The sequence below is a fragment of the Silurus meridionalis genome, chromosome 10, assembly GCF_014805685.1.
Source record: "Silurus meridionalis isolate SWU-2019-XX chromosome 10, ASM1480568v1, whole genome shotgun sequence".
Classification (NCBI taxonomy): domain Eukaryota; kingdom Metazoa; phylum Chordata; class Actinopteri; order Siluriformes; family Siluridae; genus Silurus; species Silurus meridionalis.
Window position 1 is genome coordinate 4,168,398 of NC_060893.1, and position 22,629 is coordinate 4,191,026.

Consider the following 22,629-nt stretch of genomic DNA (forward strand, 5'->3'; position numbering starts at 1 on the left):
TATCTATCTATCTATCTATCTATCTATCTATCATTTTTGAGAGTCATGTTCACGTTCCTTTTGTTTATATGCAACAAAGGCAATAACAGTAAGTTTTGGGTGAAAGAAATCTAGCCCTTTTCCACTTGTGTTCCACTACAATGTTCTGTTTATATTTGGACTACATGCTAACTCACTTTATAGTATGTAAAAAAAAAACCCACACAAAAAACCAAAAACAAAAAAAGAGATGCTTTTACGCTGTACAAGTACTGTGAAGCGTTTTCCATGGAACAGTGTGGTATGTAAATGAGGACATGCCTCCTATAGTCTAAGCAAGTATAAAAGCTAAACAAAAGCTGTTGAGTCTGAAGCCTGAAAGATCTCAAAGTGTGCCGTGAGGTGTGATCCTGAGCAAGATGCAGAGCACCATGGTTCCACTGAACTCTCTTTCGGGTGACGGAAGAGGAACAGGAACGGTCATAGTGGGCATCCCTGAGCCTCCATCTGATTATGTAGTGTGGTCCATTGCCAGCGTAGTCTACGGAAACCCGTGCTGTCTGGGACTGATCGCCTATTATTTCTCCATGAAGGTGAGTCAAGAATGATGGGTGATTTAACCATAATTAGGATCAAAGTGTGGAATTGTGCTCATATAAGAAAAAACTCTCTAAAACATGTTTAATGGATTTTGAAAGCTTCACTTTTGTTTACACCTGGAAGCAAAATAAACATAGAAATAACTGTTCAAAATTTTTATATCTTCTAAATCTCATTTGCTGTCATTGTTACTTGAATGTTTAATATTTTTGATTCTAAAAATTAAAAAGAAGAAATAAATAACTATAAAAAAACGCAGTGTTGGTTATGACACCTAATGTCTACTTTATAAATGATTGGCAAATGTTCTATCAGACTCCTTTAACATAAATAGAGATAATATAGCATAATATAGAGAATACATCTAGACCTAAACTAGTACACTTTAATTTTTTTTTTATGCAATTTTGTCATTGTGCAAGTACACAAACCAATGGAATGGTTTTCCTTTTTTCAGGCCAGAGACCAGAAGTTGCTGGGGGACATCGCTGGGGCACAGACATATGCTTCCAAGGCGCTTCGTTTCAATAGAATTGCATTGGCACTTATTATTATTCTCACGGCCCTCTTTATGTTGATAGTTGTGATTTGTGTCAAATTAAAGTTTGGTTCAGTTTTTAAACTAGTTTTGGGGATTCTAGACTAACCCTGTCTCATATGATAAGAAAATCACATAGCAAGCAACATTGTCTGTCATTAAAATGCAGTGCTGGTGATACTTTGAGTTATAGATTTGTGGAATGAGTAATAAAGTATTCTGATTGATAAAACACTGATTAAAGGTGTTCATTTAATGGCTCATACAATAAGCAATAATCAATCTGGCATTCAGTGAGTTTAAACTGTAGGTACCTCTGCCAGTAAAGCAGAATTAACTGCATGGTCAATAGTTATTATTTGATTCCAGGTACTACTAGCACTGTTTTAGCCATCCAGCCGATCCTTTTGAGAGAGATTAGTAATGTTTTTTATACGTTTTACTCGTTAAATAAGATCTGGTTTAGTTGATTAAAAAAAAAATTAAGTGGTCTCTAATTTTTATATATGGGATAAATATTAAATGATTCCCAATAGTCTCTGTCTACTAGATTGGATCCAATTAGATTTCAGACAGAGATGACGTATGCAGGTGGTGCAGTTGTGGCTGCAGTGAAAGGAGACTTGTTGAATGTGTTCATTGGGTTTCTTGCTTTAGTATTGGCATTCATTCACACTTCAGAACTGTAAGTGCTGCAGCACTCTGTTATACTGCGTTTCTATATGGATGGTTTCTATAACCATGACGTACTTGTAAATGCTGTTACTTTCCCTAAATCCATAACAACATTTCCATGAATATTACATTAATGTTACATTTATCAACAAAAAAAGTTTATAGTTGGTATCGATGATTATCCATTATTAGTAAAACCACGTCAGAAAAAGAAATGTCTTATATGTCTTTGTTGCCGATGTGGTAATAGAGTTCCGATCAGCTCAAAACAACATGTATAACCACATTCATGCAGAAAAGAAACCTTGGTATGCACACACACACTGATTTTTTTATATGAACATGAAATTCTGCAGTCTGTCCATTAGGGGGCAGTAGCTATTCATGTTCATATACATGCATATAAAAAAACTAGATTTTATTGTTATCGTTATTTATCCTGAAATTTCTCTCAAAGTATTTACACAATTGGTTTCTTGAGATATTTGATATGTGCTTCTGCATATAATAAATATTACACTGATTTGTAATAAAATGTATGCAGCTGTGCATAATGTGTGTAGCCACAGTAGATTGGAAGGTTATGGAGGTTGCTCGTGCCTTGCATTCATCCAACATAATGACAGACCTCTCTATCCCTCTCTCTCTTACACACACACACACACACACACACACACACACACACACACACACAGAAGTAGCAGTGGTGATTGGTGTTTCTACGATTGACCTAATCATCCCGCTTATATATACATCTTTATCTATCTATCTATCTATCTATCTATCTATCTATCTATCTATCTATCTATCTATCTATCTATCTATCTGTATGTCTGTATGTCTGTCTGTATGTCTGTCTGTAAAAAAAAATAGGTGATATCAAAAAGCTTTAAGACTAGCGTGTAACACGCCAACAGATGGCAGCACAAGGCTGCTTGCACAGTCAAAGGGAGCACCGATTTTTATAAGTCATTTTGCCAAATACATTCATGTATTTGTGGCATTGTGCATTGAGGATTCATCCTCAGGGGCCAGACCATCAATAGCAAGTTCTGTTCTACTGCCAGGTTTGAAGACGTCTGATTTGTTGCATATGAACAAAAGGAACGTGTACACGACACTCAAAAATTATATGCAACAAATTAGGTAATTAAATGGTTTTAATTTTAAGCAGACTGTCACCTTCGGCAATAACAGTAGGTTTTGGGTGAAATAAATGTAACCCTTTTCCACTTTACAATTTTCTGTTTGTATTTGGACAACATATATCTTATTTTATACAGGTGGGCGAGATGTGTATTAAATGTTAATAGGGAATACTGAACCAACATGGCTACCATTCCGTACTTCATCACCATGCGATTTCAAACTCTGTAAATGTTATTTAGAGGCATTCTACAAGAGGCATGGCACAGTATTTCAGTTGAATGTTTGGAGAAACAAACTGTCCAGATGCCAAGAGTGTGTTAAACTTTTATTCATGCTAAGGGAGGAATTTTCAAAGCAAATAAAATGTAATTACCTAATTTGTTGCACAGAAACAAAAGAAGCCTGCATGTGACTCTCAAAAACCATTAAAGACCCCACCTTTTTTGACAAGATCCAATCCAAAAAACCATTTTAGCTGTATGATAAAAGTTTATCCTTTTTTTATGTTTCATCTGTTAACTTAATGACTGCGAATTGGTTTTTCAGTAGCCTGATCAAAATAGATAACTTGGATCTTTCTTTACGTCATTAATCGCTCACACATCTACCTTGTAGCCCTTGATGTATGTATACTGTATAAGTCTCACTTTTGTATATAAGTGTATATGTATGTACACATGCCTCACTATTCAGACCAGTCTTGGTTTGTTTTCCATGGTTGTTAATTAGCAAATGATTAGTAAAGTAGTAGCCTGCCTTAATGAACATGCTTGACATCCTCCCATTTTTAGGCTGGTAAGAAATTTTAATGTACTCCTTCTCTGCCAAAATGGATGCTTTTATCTTTATTCTGTTGCTTATAATGACCACAAGAGGGCGCCAGAACCTCAACCGTAATCAACAGTTTTTAAAATGTATTTTCTTCTGTCCCGTTAGACACATCTGTCTCCATACTACTCTGACCTCTACATCTGCCTCTTTCAAACCAGCTACCTGCATGATTTCCCCTTACCAAATCCATAAAACTCCTCCTTGGCCTTCCTCTCTTCTTCCTTCTTGATGACTCCTTCCTCAGCATTCTCCTACCAATATACCCCATGTCCCTCCTCTTCACATGTCTAAACCATCTCAATCACACCTCCCTCACCTTGTCTCCAAAACGTCCTACATGCGTTGTCCCTCTAATAAACTCATTGTCAACATCTTCAGCTACCTCCAGCTCCGCCTCCTTTCTTTTACTCAATGCCACTGTCTCTAAACCATACAACATCTCAGGTCTCACCACAGTCCTATAAACTTTCCCTCTTACTCTTGCAGATACTCTTCTATCTAATCACTCCTGCTATCACTCTTTTCCACCCACCTTACCCTGCCTGCACTCTTTTCTCACTTCTCTAACACACTCTCCATTACTTTGCACTGTTGACCCCCAGGTACCTGAACACCTCCACCTCTCCAGGCTCTACTTAATCTGCTCCCTCCTCTCACCACAAATCACAATATCATCCACAAACACAATAGTCCATGGAGACTCCATAATCCATTCCACAGGTATCTTCTCACCTACCACAATATGGTTATACAATTTTGTTAAAACTCACTGCCATCTCTCCTAAACATCTCCACGTTCTACCAGTATGTCATCTGGTCGAACCAACTTTCCACTCTTCATCCTCTTAATCGCTGCTCTCACTTCCTCCTTACTAATCCTATTTACTTCCATTTTCGTCATTCATCAGTTTGATTGTTTTTATTGTTGTATGTTTAAAAGTTTTTAAATGGATATTGGACAAAAAAAAAAACAAACAACACTTTATGTAGAATAGTACTGAACTTGATTACAAAAATAAATAAAGTACTGAAATATTAAAATGTGCTGAATAAAAAAAATGAATGTATTAATTATTAAATATTTCAATATTGAGGTAAAAAAAACCGTACATTTAAACTGAAACAAAATCTATCACTTCAAATAAATAACAGTCACATCCAAAATGAATTTACAAAAAAGTACATGAAACAAACACCATGCGGCGTTAGTGATTCACCACTAGAGGCCGCTCTCGTACTGTATAACGCAACCCAGAAAAAAAATATCCGCATTAATCTGTATGAATAGCTGATAGTTCCAGTAATCAGCTATCGACGCCGAATAATTGGCAAAATCGATGAATCGGTCGACCTCTAGTTTATAATGTCTTATAACAGAGGAGCCCAAACCTTTTCCTATGCAGGGCCAAAAAATCAAACTTGTCCGAGGGCCATGGGCTGAAAACAAATGTTGCATTATACCAAATATTGTATTAAAATTAAGGTTGGCATGTTACCTCTCATTTATAATAAGACTTAATACTATATAAAAATAGATAAATATAAAACATGATGCTGTAATCCACATAACTAATGCAGTTTTATTTGCAAAGTTCTAGTTCAGGTAATCGATTAGAAATAGTCTAATTTATTGTACACTTGAGCATTGCCTAATACAGCTTTTTAGTGACCTCTAATAAAAGAAACATGAATCTGGACATTATTATTTAAATGTTTTTTCAAATGCCTTTTTTTACATTCACAGCATTTAGCAGACACCTTCATCAAGAGCGATGTACAAAAGTGCCTTGAAGTCTCGACCACAGTGTAAAGAGTAGCTGAAAAACATTCTGGAGTAAAATCAGATACTTTAGTGTAAAACTTACTCCATTACAAGATTATTCACCAATTCCAATATGATTGAAGTAATAGTAAAGTAAAAAACATTCTCAAAGATCCACTAGTCTTCGACACCGAGACACGTGTTATTGAAAAGCCCAAAACAGCTGATTTGTGACGTTCCATTTCCTGAAATACAAATCAAAGTGTACACCTCAACACTGCATTAACAACGATCAAAACAACAGTATCTTTAAAATGCCAGTATGAAACAAAGATCAAACAAGTTGGACAAAGACAAAGTATTAAAACAATCTTTTAAAAAATGATCTTCAATTAACAAATAAAATTACAGTATGATGTCTCAAAGTAGAAGAGCCAATGGACAAATAAAATTTAAGTAAATAAATATTCAGAGCTGACTGTGGTATGCACCTCATCATTAAAACATAATATACAATTATTATGTTAGATAAGGGGCTTCAAGAGGTGGGTCTTCTCCCGTCTTTTGTCAAGCAGTGTTAGAAGATCTGAGGGAACGTTGTACAGCATGAGTGATCTATATTCCATGACGGGGCATATTAAAGGTCACCGTGGGCCAACTTTACCCTGTTTAGGTATCTCTAGCTTATTGTGACATGAACACATTTGTGAAAGAGAGCAGCTACACGTCTCCATCACATGTAGTCTGTATAAAGACACCGCGCCAGGCTTCTTCCTCCTGGCCGTATGGTGCAGTACAGAGAATGCAAATGCGTGCATGTGTGTTCTTTCTTTCTGTTTCTCCCATTAGGGGTCGCCACAGCGGATCATCCGTATTCATGATACGCATGTTTGATTTGGCACATGTTTTTACACTGGATGCCCTTCCTAACGCAACCCTCCCCATTTATCGGGGTTTGAGACGGCACTAAGAGTGCACTGGATTGTGCAACTCTAATGTGCAAATATACAATACTGATGCTAAATCAGTACTCATTTAGCTGATGACCCCAATACCCTGAAACCCAAAACCACAAATTTGATTTTTAAAACCACAATTTCCAACCTGCACACAGTTTACATAGCAGTTCTGCATTTCTACAACCCCTGGCAAAAAGTATGGAATCACCCTTCTCAGAAGATGTTCATTCAAATGTTTAATTGTGTAGAGAAAAAACCAAGCACATTTATGCCACAAAACAATTTTCACTCAACAAAACAATATTCTGGCTGTATAAAACACTTAAAAAAACAACAAAGAAAGATAACTATAGTCAATTACAAGTGTTTTTACAGATCAAACAGAGGAAAAAAATATGGAATCACACAAATCTGAGGAAAATTATATGGAATCACCATGCACTTTGCATTTCTAAAACAAACACCTGTATCTGATTACAACTGCTAATTAGTCTGCAGTTAAAAAAGAGTGCTTGCACACATAGTGATGTGTTGAACCAAGATGATTGACATAACTCATGGCTCCAACACGAGAGATGTCAGTTGAAACAAAGGAGAGGATTATCAAACTTCTCAAAGAAGGTAAATCTTCACGGAATGTTGCAAAAATGTTGGTTGTTCCCAGTCAGCTGTGTCTAAAATCTGGACCAAGTACAAATCAAATGGAAAGGTTGTAAAAGGAAGCGTACTGGTAGACCAAGAAAGACATCAAAGCGCCAAGACAGAAAACTTAAAGCAATATGCCTTGAAAACAGAAAATGCACAACAAAACAAATGAGGAACAAATGGGCAGAAAGTGGAGTTCATGTCTGTGACCGGACTGTAAGAAATCGCCTAAAAGAAATGGGATTTACATACAGAAAAGCCAAACGAAAACCATCATTAACATCTAAACAGAAAAAAACAAGGTTCCAGTGGGCTAAAGAAAGACAATCTTGGACTGTGGATGACTGGATGAGAGTTATATTCAGTGATGAATCACGAATCTGCATTGGGCAGGGTGATGATGCTGGAACTTTTGTTTGGTGCCGTTCAATGAAATTTATGAAGACAACTGCCTGAAGAAAACATGCAAATTTCCACAATCATTAATGATATGGGGTTGTATGTCAGGTAAAGGTATGGGAGAGATGACAGTCATTACATCTTCTATAAATGCACAAGTTTATGTTGAGATTTTGGACACTTTTCTTATTCCATCAATTGAAAGGATGTTTGGTGATGGTAGCATCATTTTCAGGATGATAATGCATCGTGCCATAGGGCAAAATCTGTGAAAACATTTCTACAGGAAAGACATATAATGTCAATGGCATGGCCTGCAAATAGTCCGGACCTCAATCCAATTGAAAATCTGTGGTGGAAATTAAAGAAAATGGTCCACGACAAGGCTCCAACCTGCAAAGCTGATCTGGCAACTGCAATAAGACAAAGCTGGAGACAGATTGATGAAGTATACTGTTTGTCATTAGCTAAATCCATGCCTCAGAGAATTCAAGCTGTTATAAAAGCCAGAGGTGGTGCAACAAAGTACTAGTAGTGTTTTTATTTGGTGATTCCATATAATTTTCCTCAGATTTGTGTGATTCCATATTTTTTTCCTCTGTTTGATCTGTAAAAACACTTGTAATTGACTATAGTTATCTTTCTTTGTTGTTTTTTTAAGTGTTTTATACAGCCAGAATATTGTTTTGTTGAGTGAAAATTGTTTTGTGGCATATATGTGCTTGGTTTTTTCTCTACACAATTAAACATTTGAATGAACATCTTCTGAGAAGGGTGATTCCATACTTTTTGCCAGGGGTTGTAGCACTGAATCAAAAGGCTGACAATAGACAAGTATATGACACTGCATATAAACTTCACAGGGTGTAACAGTAAAAGGTGTAAATGCAGGGCCAAGGTTTACTATTTTACTTTTGCTACTGACTGGATGAATGTTTGGAGAAAAGCTTGAAACAAGGAAATGTACTTTTAGATTGTAAGCAGTAAAAAAAATATTAAATACCATAACGGTTCAAATGTTTGTAGTCAAATTTGATATGGTGGGGTTCATAATCTATTACTTATATATAGAATCAATGTTGCTCCATTCAATGTTGTTAAGATTTAAACAGTTGGTTTGAAGCCCAGCAACACTAAATGGTGCAACATTTACTCTTTGTTTTTTGTAAAAACAAGTTTTAAAGAGCATTCGAAGGGAAAAACAATTCTATGCTACCTTACTTTATTCTAATTCACCTGACTTTATCCCTACATAATTTCCTGATTGTTGTGAAGACCATTAAAAGCTTCACATTTTTGACTCGGCTCATTTCTTGGACTTTATACTTGGGGTTGTGCATTGGTTCAGGTGTGTGTAAGCCAGTGAACAGGAACATGAGAGTCTCTTTGTTTTGCCTAAGTCCTGTTTTGCCTCTGCATTACCTGCTTATGTTACTGTTTTATGATTTGGATTAATTGGCCTTACCTGCATCTGCATCCGTAATTTTCCCAAGTGTTTGGGCATTAAATCATGATTGGAGAACACTGGAAAATGACCAATGCAGGATGCACACAGGGTTATGGACAAAACAATTTTCACTCAACAAAACAATATTCTGGCTGTATAAAACACTTAAAAAACAACAAAGAAAGATAACTATAGTCAATTACAAGTGTTTTACAGATCAAACAGAGGAAAAAATATGGAATCACACAAATCTGAGGAAAATTATATGGAATCACCATGCACTTTGCATTTCTAAAACAAACACCTGTATCTGATTACAACTGCTAATTAGTCTGCAGTTAAAAGAGTGCTTGCACACATAGTGATGTGTTGAACCAAGATGATTGACATAACTCATGGCTCCAACACGAGAGATGTCAGTTGAAACAAAGGAGAGGATTATCAAACTTCTCAAAGAAGGTAAATCTTCACGGAATGTTGCAAAAATGTTGGTTGTTCCCAGTCAGCTGTGTCTAAAATCTGGACCAAGTACAAATCAAATGGAAAGGTTGTAAAGGAAGCGTACTGGTAGACCAAGAAAGACATCAAAGCGCCAAGACAGAAAACTTAAAGCAATATGCCTTGAAAACAGAAAATGCACAACAAAACAAATGAGGAACAAATGGGCAGAAAGTGGAGTTCATGTCTGTGACCGGACTGTAAGAAATCGCCTAAAAGAAATGGGATTTACATACAGAAAAGCCAAACGAAAACCATCATTAACATCTAAACAGAAAAAAACAAGGTTCCAGTGGGCTAAAGAAAGACAATCTTGGACTGTGGATGACTGGATGAGAGTTATATTCAGTGATGAATCACGAATCTGCATTGGGCAGGGTGATGATGCTGGAACTTTTGTTTGGTGCCGTTCAATGAAATTTATGAAGACAACTGCCTGAAGAAAACATGCAAATTTCCACAATCATTAATGATATGGGGTTGTATGTCAGGTAAAGGTATGGGAGAGATGACAGTCATTACATCTTCTATAAATGCACAAGTTTATGTTGAGATTTTGGACACTTTTCTTATTCCATCAATTGAAAGGATGTTTGGTGATGGTAGCATCATTTTCAGGATGATAATGCATCGTGCCATAGGGCAAAATCTGTGAAAACATTTCTACAGGAAAGACATATAATGTCAATGGCATGGCCTGCAAATAGTCCGGACCTCAATCCAATTGAAAATCTGTGGTGGAAATTAAAGAAAATGGTCCACGACAAGGCTCCAACCTGCAAAGCTGATCTGGCAACTGCAATAAGACAAAGCTGGAGACAGATTGATGAAGTATACTGTTTGTCATTAGCTAAATCCATGCCTCAGAGAATTCAAGCTGTTATAAAAGCCAGAGGTGGTGCAACAAAGTACTAGTAGTGTTTTTATTTGGTGATTCCATATAATTTTCCTCAGATTTGTGTGATTCCATATTTTTTTCCTCTGTTTGATCTGTAAAAACACTTGTAATTGACTATAGTTATCTTTCTTTGTTGTTTTTAAGTGTTTTATACAGCCAGAATATTGTTTTGTTGAGTGAAAATTGTTTTGTGGCATATATGTGCTTGGTTTTTTCTCTACACAATTAAACATTTGAATGAACATCTTCTGAGAAGGGTGATTCCATACTTTTTGCCAGGGGTTGTAGCACTGAATTAAAAGGCTGACAATAGACAAGTATATGACACTGCATATAAACTTCACAGGGTGTAACAGTAAAAGGTGTAAATGCAGGGCCAAGGTTTACTATTTTACTTTTGCTACTGACTGGATGAATGTTTGGAGAAAAGCTTGAAACAAGGAAATGTACTTTTAGATTGTAAGCAGTAAAAATATTAAATACCATAACGGTTCAAATGTTTGTAGTCAAATTTGATATGGTGGGGTTCATAATCTATTACTTATATATAGAATCAATGTAGCTCCATTCAATGTTGTTAAGATTTAAACAGTTGGTTTTAAGCCCAGCAACACTAAATTGTGCAACATTTACTCTTTGTTTTTTGTAAAAACAAGTTTTAAAGAGCATTCGAAGGGAAAAACAATTCTATGCTACCTTACTTTATTCTAATTCACCTGACTTTATCCCTACATAATTTCCTGATTGTTGTGAAGACCATTAAAAGCTTCACATTTTTGACTCGGCTCATTTCTTGGACTTTATACTTGGGGTTGTGCATTGGTTCAGGTGTGTGTAAGCCAGTGAACAGGAACATGAGAGTCTCTTTGTTTTGCCTAAGTCCTGTTTTGCCTCTGCATTACCTGCTTATGTTACTGTTTTATGATTTGGATTAATTGGCCTTACCTGCATCTGCATCCGTAATTTTCCCAAGTGTTTGGGCATTAAATCATGATTGGAGAACACTCGGGAAAATGACCAATGCAGGATGCACACAGGGTTATGGAGAAAACAGACTAATATAAAAAGTAGGGGGAAAAAAGGGGCAAAGGCAAAAACACAGTCCAAAACAATCCAGGGTCAAAAACTGAGGCAAACAGAGTGATACAGTGAGAACCAAAACCTAAAACAGTGCAAAAATAAATAAAAATAAATAAAAAAAATAAAAATCAATAAACCGATAAACTAAGCAATACAGGGCAGAGCAAAAACACAAACCGAAAAAAAACAGTCCAGAATCCATACCAGGTAACTACCAGAACAGGGATCAGGAACAGGATCAGAAACAGGACCAGAGCAGGCTGGGTGGCAAGTGTAATCTCAGGGGCTAGGTAGCTGGTAAAATAATCTGGCCAAGAGCTAAAGTCTTGGTTGTCCTTAAATACCTGGAGTCGCGGGAAAAACGGCAAGATGGCCGCGACCCGGACGTGCGTGCTGCGAAACTGGAAGTGCGCGCCGTGTGCCCGGAAGATCCTGACAGTACCCCCCTCCACGATAGTCTCCAGACGGCCTTTTTTGTCTGATGTCTCGAGAGTAAGAGGCGGCAGACTGAAGAGGCAAAGCCTCGCAACCCGCCCTGGGTAGGTGGAGGGGTTGTCTGGTGGAGGGAAATGTTGGAAAAGCAGAATAATCCTGGGGCACAAGGAAAGTGAAGTACCAGCGGCGTACACAGCGGGGCTTGAGGTGAACTGTCACCAGGTAGAATGCCTTGGAGGTCAGGAAAGGCTGAACAAAGCGTGGAGCAAGCCTCAGGCACTTTCTGGCTGATGCGACGACGCCCTCTGCGGAGATCTGAGGCGGAGCGACGACGCCCTCTGCGGAGGTCTGAACCACATCGTCAGCAAAATTCAGGCGAACACTTTGGAGAAATCTGGGGGTGGAACAACGTAGTCAGCAATGGCGGGACTCTGGAGCGGAGCGCCGCCCTCAGCGGGACTCTGGAAAGGCTTGGGGCATGCTGGGCAGGGCAGACAGGCACAGAGGTGGAGCGGAGTCAGAAGAGTGGGGCAGCATCACCAGTCAGGCAGGAAGGCTGAGGTTGGGCAGCCCCCGGATCCGGATCGGGATCGGGCGCAGGCAGGGTGGCAAGAATAATCTCAGGGGCTAGGCAACCAGTAAGATAATCTGTCTGAGAGGTAAATTCTTGGTTGTCCTTAAATACCAGGAGGCGCGGGAAAAACGGCAAGATGGCCGCGACCCGGAAGTGCGCACCGTGAAACCGGAAGTGTGCACCGCGAAACCGGAAGTGCGCGCCGTGTGCTCGGAAAATCCTGACAATAAGTTTCTGCTAAAACAGCTGAACAATAAAAAAGAAGCCTTTTAGAATCTTTTTTCAAATACATTTTATTAGAATATGACAAAAGGTGTCAAAATATACTAAAAAGCTTTGCCTTTTGTGAATAAAGAAATTATTAAAATGTTTAATTCATTTGAATTAATTTCAGAACGATGTGAATGTCAAAAAGTTCCTAACTTTTATAACTGAATCTGAAAAAAACTTTTTTCCATGAAACAGTGTGGTATGTAAATGAGGACATGCCCCCTGACTTCTAAGCAAGTATAAAAGCTAAACATAAGCTGTTGAATCTGAAGCCTGACAGATCTTGAACAGTGTGGTGAGCTGTGAGCCTGAGCAAGATGCAGAGCACCATGGTTCCACTGAACTCTCTTCCGGGTGATGGAAGAGGAACAGGAACGGTCATAGTGGGAATCCCAGAGCCTCCACCTGATTATGTAGTGTGGTCCATTGCCAGCATATTCTATGGAAACCCGTGCTGTCTGGGACTGATCGCCTATTATTTCTCCATGAAGGTGAGAATGACGGGTGATTTAACAATAATTATGGTCAAAGTTTGGAGTTGTGCTCATTAAAGAAAAAACCTTTCCAAACATGTTTAAAGGATTGTAAAGGCTGGAAGCACAACAAGCATAATAATAACTAATTTGTTCAGAATTTAAATATTCATTAAATGGATCTGACAGCATTTGCTCTCATTGTTACTTTAATATTCTTGCAAAAAAATTAAAAGAAGAAAAAAATAACCATAAAGTAACCCAACGTGTTGGTTATGACATGTTGGTTTAATCTCTACTTAATAAATGACTTTATAAATGTTCAATCAGCTTCCATGAACATAGATATATAGCATAATATAGCATAATATACAGAATATATGTCTGAGTAAAATACATAGCATCTAGACCTCAACTCAGCTATTCATTTTTATCAAGTGCAATTTTTGTCGATGTGAAGGTACAAAAACCAATGGAATGAAATTTGTAAATTTTTCCCCCATTGTCCTTTTTTCAGGCCAGAGATCGGAAGTTGCTGGGAGACATCGCTGGGGCACAGACATATGCTTCCAAGGCATATCGCTTCAATAGCATTGCATTGACTTTTATTATTCTTGCAATGGTCCTTTCTGTGGTGATGATTATAATGTATGTCAATTTAATATTTCAAATGACTAAACCAGGCAGATATTAATAACCCTGTTTCATTGGATAAAAAAAAATAAATAAAAAAAACATAGCAAGCAACATTGTGTCATTAAAATGATGTGCTGGTGATGTGATGGTTTTTTGAATGATAACTTTGTGGTATGTGGTAATAAAATATTCTAATTGAATTGTGTTCATTAAATGGCTTATTTTTTATAATTTAAGAATTTCTTATTAGCAATATAAAAAAAAATTATGTGTTTAAACTGTAAGTACCATGCACCCACGGATAAGAGTTTCCATTTGTTAGTAGTAAACTGCATGAGCATAACCCATTACATCCCCACATTAAACGAGTCAAAAAAAGACACCTGACCGATTTACTGTATCTTTAAAAAGGTCAGAGGAAAATTCACGTACAAATATACAGGTTTAATCTCCCTAAATAGCTGTTTCTGTTTCAGTTAAAGACTGTGCTTCAAACTACATATGAAATTGATCGTAAGGACCTGCAAGTGTAAGAACTGAAAGCCAGAGGGTTTTTGGTTGAGATTTAAAAAGAATTTAAATAAACACTAGGTACTTTGTGTGTTTGAGTAAAATGAACATTTTGCCCTAAAAAGTTGTTAAGCATTTTCATGAACCATTTTTACGTTTGTGTTTTCTTTCCTGTAGAATTTGCAGAAACCGTAATGCACGGGAAAAATACAAGAAAAACCCAGGTTCATTTTATGGGTTTAATATTGATGCTTTCGATTTTGCCTTTCTGAAAATAATTGTTTGCAATCGTCAAAATAGTCAAACTATCAACCATAAACATTTGTTTGAAAAAATAAATAAATAAATAAAGTCTAGTAATCTTATATTCAATTGTTTTGTAACCGTACAATGCACAATACTTGATAACTTAAGGAATATTATTTGCTAAACTAATCTAGTACGAAGTCTAGCATAGCATCCCACACTTATTAAAAGATCTCCTGATCTCATGATCTTCTTACATTTGGCTGCAGCCATACATGCTGTTTGTTCCACTAGACGAATCTACAAGTCATGCTTATTGTGTGGGTAAGACTCTGTACATCAGGCAGTGATGTTTACTTTTGTTGCACATAGTTTTACGTTTTTTGGTAATTGTCCTAAATCCATGAATGTGACATTAAGGTTACATTTATCAACAAAATAAATGTTTATATTTGGTATCATTGATCATCCACTATGTGTGAAACCATGTGTGGAAAAAAAAAAGATTTCTCATTTGTCTTTATTGCGGATGTGGTCAAAGAGTTCCCATCAGCTCAAAACAACATGTATAACCACATGCTTGCAAAAAAACCTTGGTACCCACACACACACACACACACACACACACACACACTTTCTCGTCTCTTTTACTGAAACATTCACCCACTAATTTCCATTGTATTTTATTGTCACATAGAAGTAGCAGTCTTAATAGTTGATTGGTGTTTCTTCTATTTACTTTAGGTTCATGTTTTTGTACACCGATCAAACATAGCTTTATAACATTATTACATTATGAAAGGTGAAGGTGAATAACACTGATTATCTCTTCATCATGGCACCTGTTAGTGGGTGGGATACAGTATTTTAGGCAGCAAGTGAAAATTTTGTCTTCAATATTAATGTTAGAAGCAGGAAAATTGGGCAAATGTTTGACACCGACCAATTGTGATGGCTAGACGACTGCGTCAGAACATCTCTAAAACTGCAGCTGTTGTCGGCTGTTCATAGTCTGCAGTGGTCAGTATCTATCAAAAGTGGGTTTAGGAAGGAACAGTGCTGAACCGGTGACCGGGTCATTAGCAGCCAAGGTTCATTGATGCACTTGGGGCTGGACTGTGTGGTCCGATTCAACAGACGAGCTCCTGTAGCTCAGAATGTTGAAGAAGTTAATGCTGTTGATGTTTGATAGGTCAGAACTGTTTTGGCAGCAAAATAGGGGACCAACACAATATTAAGCAGGTGGTCTTAATGTTATGCCCCTAATTGGTGGATATAAATATTTATTATTAGTAAAACCATATTCAACATAGAGCATGACGACAGAATATTCTTGTAAATGTTTTAATTAATTAAGTAATTGTGGTGTTTTAAATTATGTAAATAATCCAGACACCAAACGGAACTTTTGCTATGTTTACACACGGACGGTTTTAATTGCCGGATGTGTTCATCATGATGGATTTTGGTGCATCGATTTGAGACTTCGCACATTAAATGTTTAATGATTAAAAAAAAAAATTTAGTGGAGTTTATAATTTCTTTGGGGGGTTTTTTGTTTGTTTTTTTAAGTTACATGCATGTTCCTTTTGTTTATTTGCATCAAATTAGGTCATTTAATGGTATTCATTTTCATCAGACTGTCACCTTAGGCAATAACACTAAGTTTTTGCTGAAATAGATCTAGCTCTGTTCCATTTTAAAAGTTTCTGGTTTTATTTGGAGAACATGCTAACTCATTATATACATGTAGGTGAAATGCATGTATATTAAATAGTAAAATAATTAAAGGAATTTAAGGTTAAATACTAAACCAACATGGCTGCAATTCCATACTTCAACATCGTGCGATTCCATGTGGACTGTGGCTAATTGGAACTTCACCATACAACAACATGATAAACAGAGGTCTGGAGTATTATCTATCATGGAATGGCCTGCCAACTCTCCGCACCTCAATACCTATTAACACGTTATGGGATGAACTGGATCGCAAAGGCAGAAAGAAATCTCCAGTTAGTGAAAGTACCTTTGAAATATTTTCAAGAGACCTGGAAAAGTATTTCAGCTGAATGTTTGGAAAAGCAAACTGTCCAGATCCTAAGCGTGTGTTGTTCATGCTAAATGAGGATTTTTCAATGAAAATAACATCTGGACAGATGAGGAGCATTTGTCCATTTATATATTTGTTTGGTCAAAGTAAATCCTAATAAAATTGTATTGCCTAGATTGTTACTTAGAAACAACAAAAACATCCATGTGTCTTTCAAAAACCATAAAAGACCCCAATTTTGTAACCCTTTAGCTGTAGGATAAAGGTTTATCCTTTTCATGTTTCATTTGTAAATTTGGGAATTGCTGCAATTGTTTTTCCAGTAGCCTAATAAGCCTGATCTTTGAAGAAATATTTCAGAAGTATGTTTCGGAAGCAATATCCAGCTGAACTACATTTCCCATCAGCCACTGCAACATCACATGACTGTCACATGTCATTAATCGTTCGCATCTCTACCTCATCATCATCAATTAAAAGAGTTTTCCTGCAAAGTCTACTTTTCAGATGGAATGTGTTTTTCAGGAGTAATATCTGAGAAAGGGCAGATAGATGAGCATCTCTGGCCTGACCATGTTTTGAATGTGCAAATCTGATACAATAATTAGCAAATTATTTGAGACAAAAACATTTTTTTTAAGTATTTTTAATTCACAGCTGAACATTTAGAGCAATATACTGTACAGGCAAAGCATTAGCTTGTAGAGTGATTTGAATTTTAATTCTCAATCTACATTATGCTGTAGTAACTTTTTACATTTTTGGTGGAAAATGACATGCTAAAATGTGTTGTGTCCTTTTTTTTGTCACTTAAGAGTTTTCCCCATGATCGTATGCAAATAAGTGCACAAAAGAGAAAAAATCTGCTTTTTTATGGCAATTAACATACAAAATAGACATTTAGGCATTAAAATATATTTAAAGTATAAATATGATGCAAGAATTTTACTAGCAAAATCTTGTATAATGGCCAATGGACCTTTTCTAAATCTCTCACAAATTTGACAGTTTGACAGTAAGGCACAGTCAAAGCAGTCAATAGAAAGAAATGATTTTTGTAGTGCATATTATCAGACACAGCTGTTTGGTCCAGCTTCAAACTGATACGCCACGTCGGAAAGAACACCGCTGTTGTCAGTGAGATCCCTGCGTCTCCACCCACCCTAATCACTGAAACCGTGTGACTGTATCATCATAACACGCCACAATTCTGTACTCACAAAGATTATGAAAGTCCCCTTTCTTTTTGCCTATCATTATTCTGAGTGCTGCCTGCCTGTATGATTTACTTCTGCACACCATAAAGCCCTGCAAGGTGGGGGTTTTGCAAAACTGTGGTTGAATGACTCACACCTCAGTAACAACCTACACTGCACAATTCACACTTTTGTTCTAATGTCTGAGTTCACTGCAAGATGATTTTGTGCCCAATGTCTGAATGTTAACCATAATTTAGAAAATGAATCTGAATAACCAGATGGTTTATGTACAGTATGTATTTATATTGAAGACTAGATTATTAGATTATCAGTGACTCGAAGCCCGGATGAGGAAACTGGTTGCTCTAATCAAATTAAAAAATAGTTACTTGATAAATTTGAGTTTCATTTAAGTGAAAATAGCTTGAATTTTTAAGTTATTCTAACAATTATTTTCAGTTGAATAGACAAATTGCTTTTAAGTATCTTGTTCTGTCAAATTACTCCACTTAACTTTTTACTTACATTAAATTCTATACATATATAAAGCAAGCAACTAAGGTTTTAAGAATGTTTTCTACATAACTTTTCATTTCAAAATTCAAAAACGTGTGAAGAAACCAGTTAAAAAGACGAGTCACCTTTCCAAGGTAAAGAAATACCACGGTTTTGGCACGTGAATGCACGTTGCACAAAAAAAATATTTCTAGCGTTTAAAGCCTATTTTTTAGCTTCAGGATTTAGATCACCTCATCCAATATAACTTAAGATTGTTCAGGTGAATAAACTTCAGATTTATTATGATGAATAAGGAAAAGTGAGGGTACTTTAAGAAGAAAATTGTACATTAAAAAAAACACACACATACAGTCTCACTATTATCACTGCCAATGCATTTAAAGAAGACAATATACTGCTAACATTTGCTAGAAAATAGGGTCCAAACCAAGTGATCACCTCACAAATAAAAACAAGAGATACTCATTCGGGGCCTGCAACAGCATCTAAGGCCTGACTCTCACTTACCTACCTCAATCAGCAATCCACAATCAATCTGTGCTCCATTTCAGTGATTTTCACTTCTCTACCAATCCAATATGATACCAATTATTGAAATAGGTAGCAGGATTCACCCCCTGGTTGCCAGATTAGGATGAGCTACCAATCAGTGTAGTGTTTTATCTACTCCAGCTGTCTAGACAGCGTCTCCTGTTTGTCATGTGGCTCACTTTGTGTAGATTATCAATATTATTCATCATGTTAAAGTGAGGAAAGAGTGCAGGTGTACAACCTACATAGATTGTCCTGCAAACATTGTCCTTACTCCAACCCGGTCTTAGTCAGGCAACATACCAGGAAGTGTTTCCACATGAGTGACACCATGAGCACATGTAAATACCTCACATGTAAACATGGCAAATTTCACCTTTACTTCCCAGGAGATTCCTAGATCCTTGTTTGGGATCAGGCTTTGGTACCTCAGAGTGTATATAAAGTAAGTGGTCAGTAATCTATAATTAAATAATTTATAAATAATACATTTAGCTATAAATAAATAAATATATATATTTTTTGTGTGTGTTTTTTTGTAAAATGACAAGCTGCAATTTTTGCAAAGTTCTAAATTCTAAATTCTTTTTTTTTATTCAAAAGGCGAAGAAATTGAATAAAATAAAATGGAATTTACAATAAGATCAAATAGAATTTATACTACAAAATTAGTCATTAAAATACAACAATGATCTCCATGTCCTAATAGTGATCATGGTGGGAAAAAATAGGTTAGAGATATGTGTAAAAAATAAGCAAAGTGTATTCAGAGCAGTCGAAATGGCCACATAATTCCACAATATCTGGAAAAGTATTAATTAAAAAAGAATGGTGAATTGTAAATAGCTGTGAAATAAGTAACACATTTTGACCACATATTGTGGCATGATGTTAAGGGAAGGCAGATACATAACTACTGGACATAAGTATTGGGACACCTGACTTTTCTCGGCCATATGTGGTTCTTCTCTAAACTGTTACCAAAGAAATGGAGGCACACAACTGTTTAGGATGTCATTGGATGCATTTAATTTTAACTAGGAGACTCAAACATGTTCCAGCATGACAATGCTCCTGTGTACAAAGCCAGCTCCATGAAGATGTGCTTTACATGGGTTGTAGTGGAAGATCACCTGCTATACAGCTCTGACTTTAACCCTGTTGAACACTTCTAGGATGAAGTTCTAAGAATGACTTCTAGGATTGTTGACTGCACCCCAAGCCTCCTCACCTACATCAGTACCTGGCTTTACTAACACACTTGTGGCTGAATGAGCACAAATCTCCTAAAGCACAGTCCAAAATATGGTGGAACTTGGCCAGATTTTTATTTGGAGTCTCATATTAGCAGGTGTTTAAAAAAACTGCAGTTCTCAGTAATAACAGTGCACAAGAATATCATTGTATAAACCCAAATTAGATTTTCTGAGCCCTGCTCCTCCGAAGGTCCCTCTGGGGGAAAATAGTTTTTCTCAGACCCTGGCTGATTTTTTTATATGAACATGAAATTCTGCAGTCTGTCCATTAGGGGGCAGTGGCTATTCATGTACATGCATATAAAAAAAACTAGATTTTATTGTTATCGTTATTTATCCTGAAATTTCCCTCAAAGTATTTACACAATTGGTTTCTTGAGATATTTGATATGTGCTTCTGCATATAATAAATATTATACTGATTTGTAATAAAATGTATGCAGCTGTGCATAATGTGTGTAGCCACAGTAGATTGGAAGGTTATGGAGGTTGCTCGTGCCTTGCATTCATCCAACATAATGACAGACCTCTCTATCCCTCTCTCTCTGACACACACACACTCACACACACACACTCACACACACACACACACACACACACACACAGATACACACATATAGACACACACATGATAAGTCACCACCCCTCCATGGTAAGAATATAAGTTAGCGTCACAGGTTCCATGGCCTCAGCAGATCCAGCACCACAGCAGCCCGTCTTCAGTTTCTCTCAGCCCAGCAGCAGGATGGACAACGCTACGTACAGCTATTCATCTGAATGCACTCCACTCACCAACTGTAAGTCTTCACGCAAGCCGCTCGGCTCTACTGTGGTCAACATGGGCCCTGCAACCAAGAAACCTCTCCGAGACTACCTGGTCTGGTCTCTCTGCAACACCTTGTACGTCAATTTCTGCTGCCTTGGCTTCATGGCTCTCATTTATTCCATCAAGGTGAGAAAGAGCCTTTGACAGCTTTTTATGTTATCTTTATGCTTGTCTTTTTTTCTTTCTTCATTTCTCTTTAAAACAAGAAGTGAGAAAGCAAACTATTTTGTGGGGTGTGTTTTTTCGAATAGTTGGGCTTGCGGTCAGTTGAGCAAAATATATTGTTGCTCTAATTTAAAGACTTTGATTTTCATTGACAGTGGAATGTGTTTGAGTGTGTGTGAGACAGAGACAGAAAGAGATACAGAAGGAAGGAGAAAGGAGGCTTAGCCTGGCACACTTCGTTATTCTGAAATTAGAGACACTTATGTTTATAAAAAGGGTGTAATTAGTAGGTAGCTAATAGCACAGCCATTCCCTGGGATTATAGACAGTTCTGGAGACATCTCTGTCCCTCTGTCTCTTTTTCTCCCTCTATTTGTTTAGCTCTCTGTCTGGTGTTAGTTTCTTTTTTTGGTTTATCTGGGCAAAGCCAAAAGCATTTTTCAAAAGGCCAAACCAAAGAACCAGACCATAGCATACATTTAAATTCCTATTACTTATTTTTGTGTGTGTGTGTGACCATACAGGCACGAGACCAGAAGACCCTGGGAGACATGCGTGCTGCTCAGGAGTGCTCAGACAAGGCTAAGTGGTACAACATCCTGGCATCTGGCTGGAACCTGCTGGTGCCGCTTCTTTTCCTCGGGGTGCTCGGACTGCTCCTCGTCCACCTGGGCAGCATGCAGGGAAGCTTCGACTTTTTTGGAGAAGAAGGCTATCAGAATTTCATGAAGCTCTTTGGCAGGTAGACAGGAAAAGAAAACAACTGGCAATAAAAACCCACCAATGAACAATAGATACACTTGGACCTATTATTCTCTGTGCCTCTTAACCTTTTTTTTTTATCTTATTGCTATTAAAATATTGTATTATTATTATTATTATTATTATTATTATTATTATTATTATTATCGTTGTAGAATTTCTTTTTCAGATTCTTGTATGATATATGAGAAATATCCTATCCTTTTTTTTCTATTCACACTTTATATGAAGTTAATGTGACATTACTGGAATAAACTAATTAACGTCATAAATGAACTCGGTCTTGTCAATGGGTAGAATTGATATGTTATCATAAAAACATCAGAAATATGTGTGTATGTTTTATAACCACAGAAAGTATACTATACCTCCAGCGCCGTGTCTATGATTGAAATTGATATCTTAGAAACCTTAAATATTTCCTATCACTAATAAAATGGCTGACTTGGTCATCAGCCATGGGTTATGTACTATGTTTAAAAGGAAAACGATGTAAACTGGAGGTACAGGACAATGCAGTTCCATTGTCCATGTTGCTTCTGTGAGTTGAACATGGTTGTGTGGTGTCTGTATCCAAGCTTGGTGGCTGTTCTGTAATACTGCAGTGTGAACATGCTGTGGGCTGCCCTGCCTTGTTGGCTTCCATTGCTGACCACTCCTTGCTCTGCTGGTATTTATAGAATTTAAATGACAGACCTGCCTGCCAGTGCGCTC

The 22,629-nt window shown here is 37.0% G+C and overlaps 3 protein-coding genes across 4 annotated transcripts; all 3 read left to right on the top strand.

Annotated features, from left to right (window-relative positions):
* The first annotated feature begins 398 nt into the window (after nt 1-398).
* On the top strand, nt 399-1,225 carry LOC124392597 (interferon-induced transmembrane protein 3-like). The gene is made up of 2 exons (XM_046859745.1): nt 399-572; nt 1,037-1,225. Exons 1-2 carry the CDS (start codon nt 399-401, stop codon nt 1,223-1,225), a joined length of 363 nt encoding a protein of 120 aa, XP_046715701.1.
* Nucleotides 1,226-12,662: 11,437 nt separating this feature from the next.
* On the top strand, nt 12,663-14,048 carry LOC124392554 (interferon-induced transmembrane protein 1-like). The gene is made up of 2 exons (XM_046859694.1): nt 12,663-13,230; nt 13,730-14,048. The coding sequence occupies exons 1-2, from the start codon at nt 13,057-13,059 to the stop codon at nt 13,904-13,906; spliced, it is 351 nt and encodes a 116-aa protein (XP_046715650.1). The 5' UTR covers nt 12,663-13,056; the 3' UTR covers nt 13,907-14,048.
* Nucleotides 14,049-19,272: 5,224 nt separating this feature from the next.
* Nucleotides 19,273-22,629, top strand: LOC124392657 (interferon-induced transmembrane protein 5-like). Of its 2 annotated transcripts, XM_046859825.1 has the most exons (3): nt 19,273-19,351; nt 20,769-21,114; nt 21,678-22,629. In XM_046859825.1, exons 2-3 carry the CDS (start codon nt 20,845-20,847, stop codon nt 21,897-21,899), a joined length of 492 nt encoding a protein of 163 aa, XP_046715781.1. In that variant the 5' UTR covers nt 19,273-19,351; nt 20,769-20,844; the 3' UTR covers nt 21,900-22,629. The 2 variants fall into 2 exon arrangements, with proteins under 2 accessions (XP_046715781.1, XP_046715780.1); XM_046859824.1 differs by lacking the exon at nt 19,273-19,351 and having other exon boundaries at nt 20,719-21,114.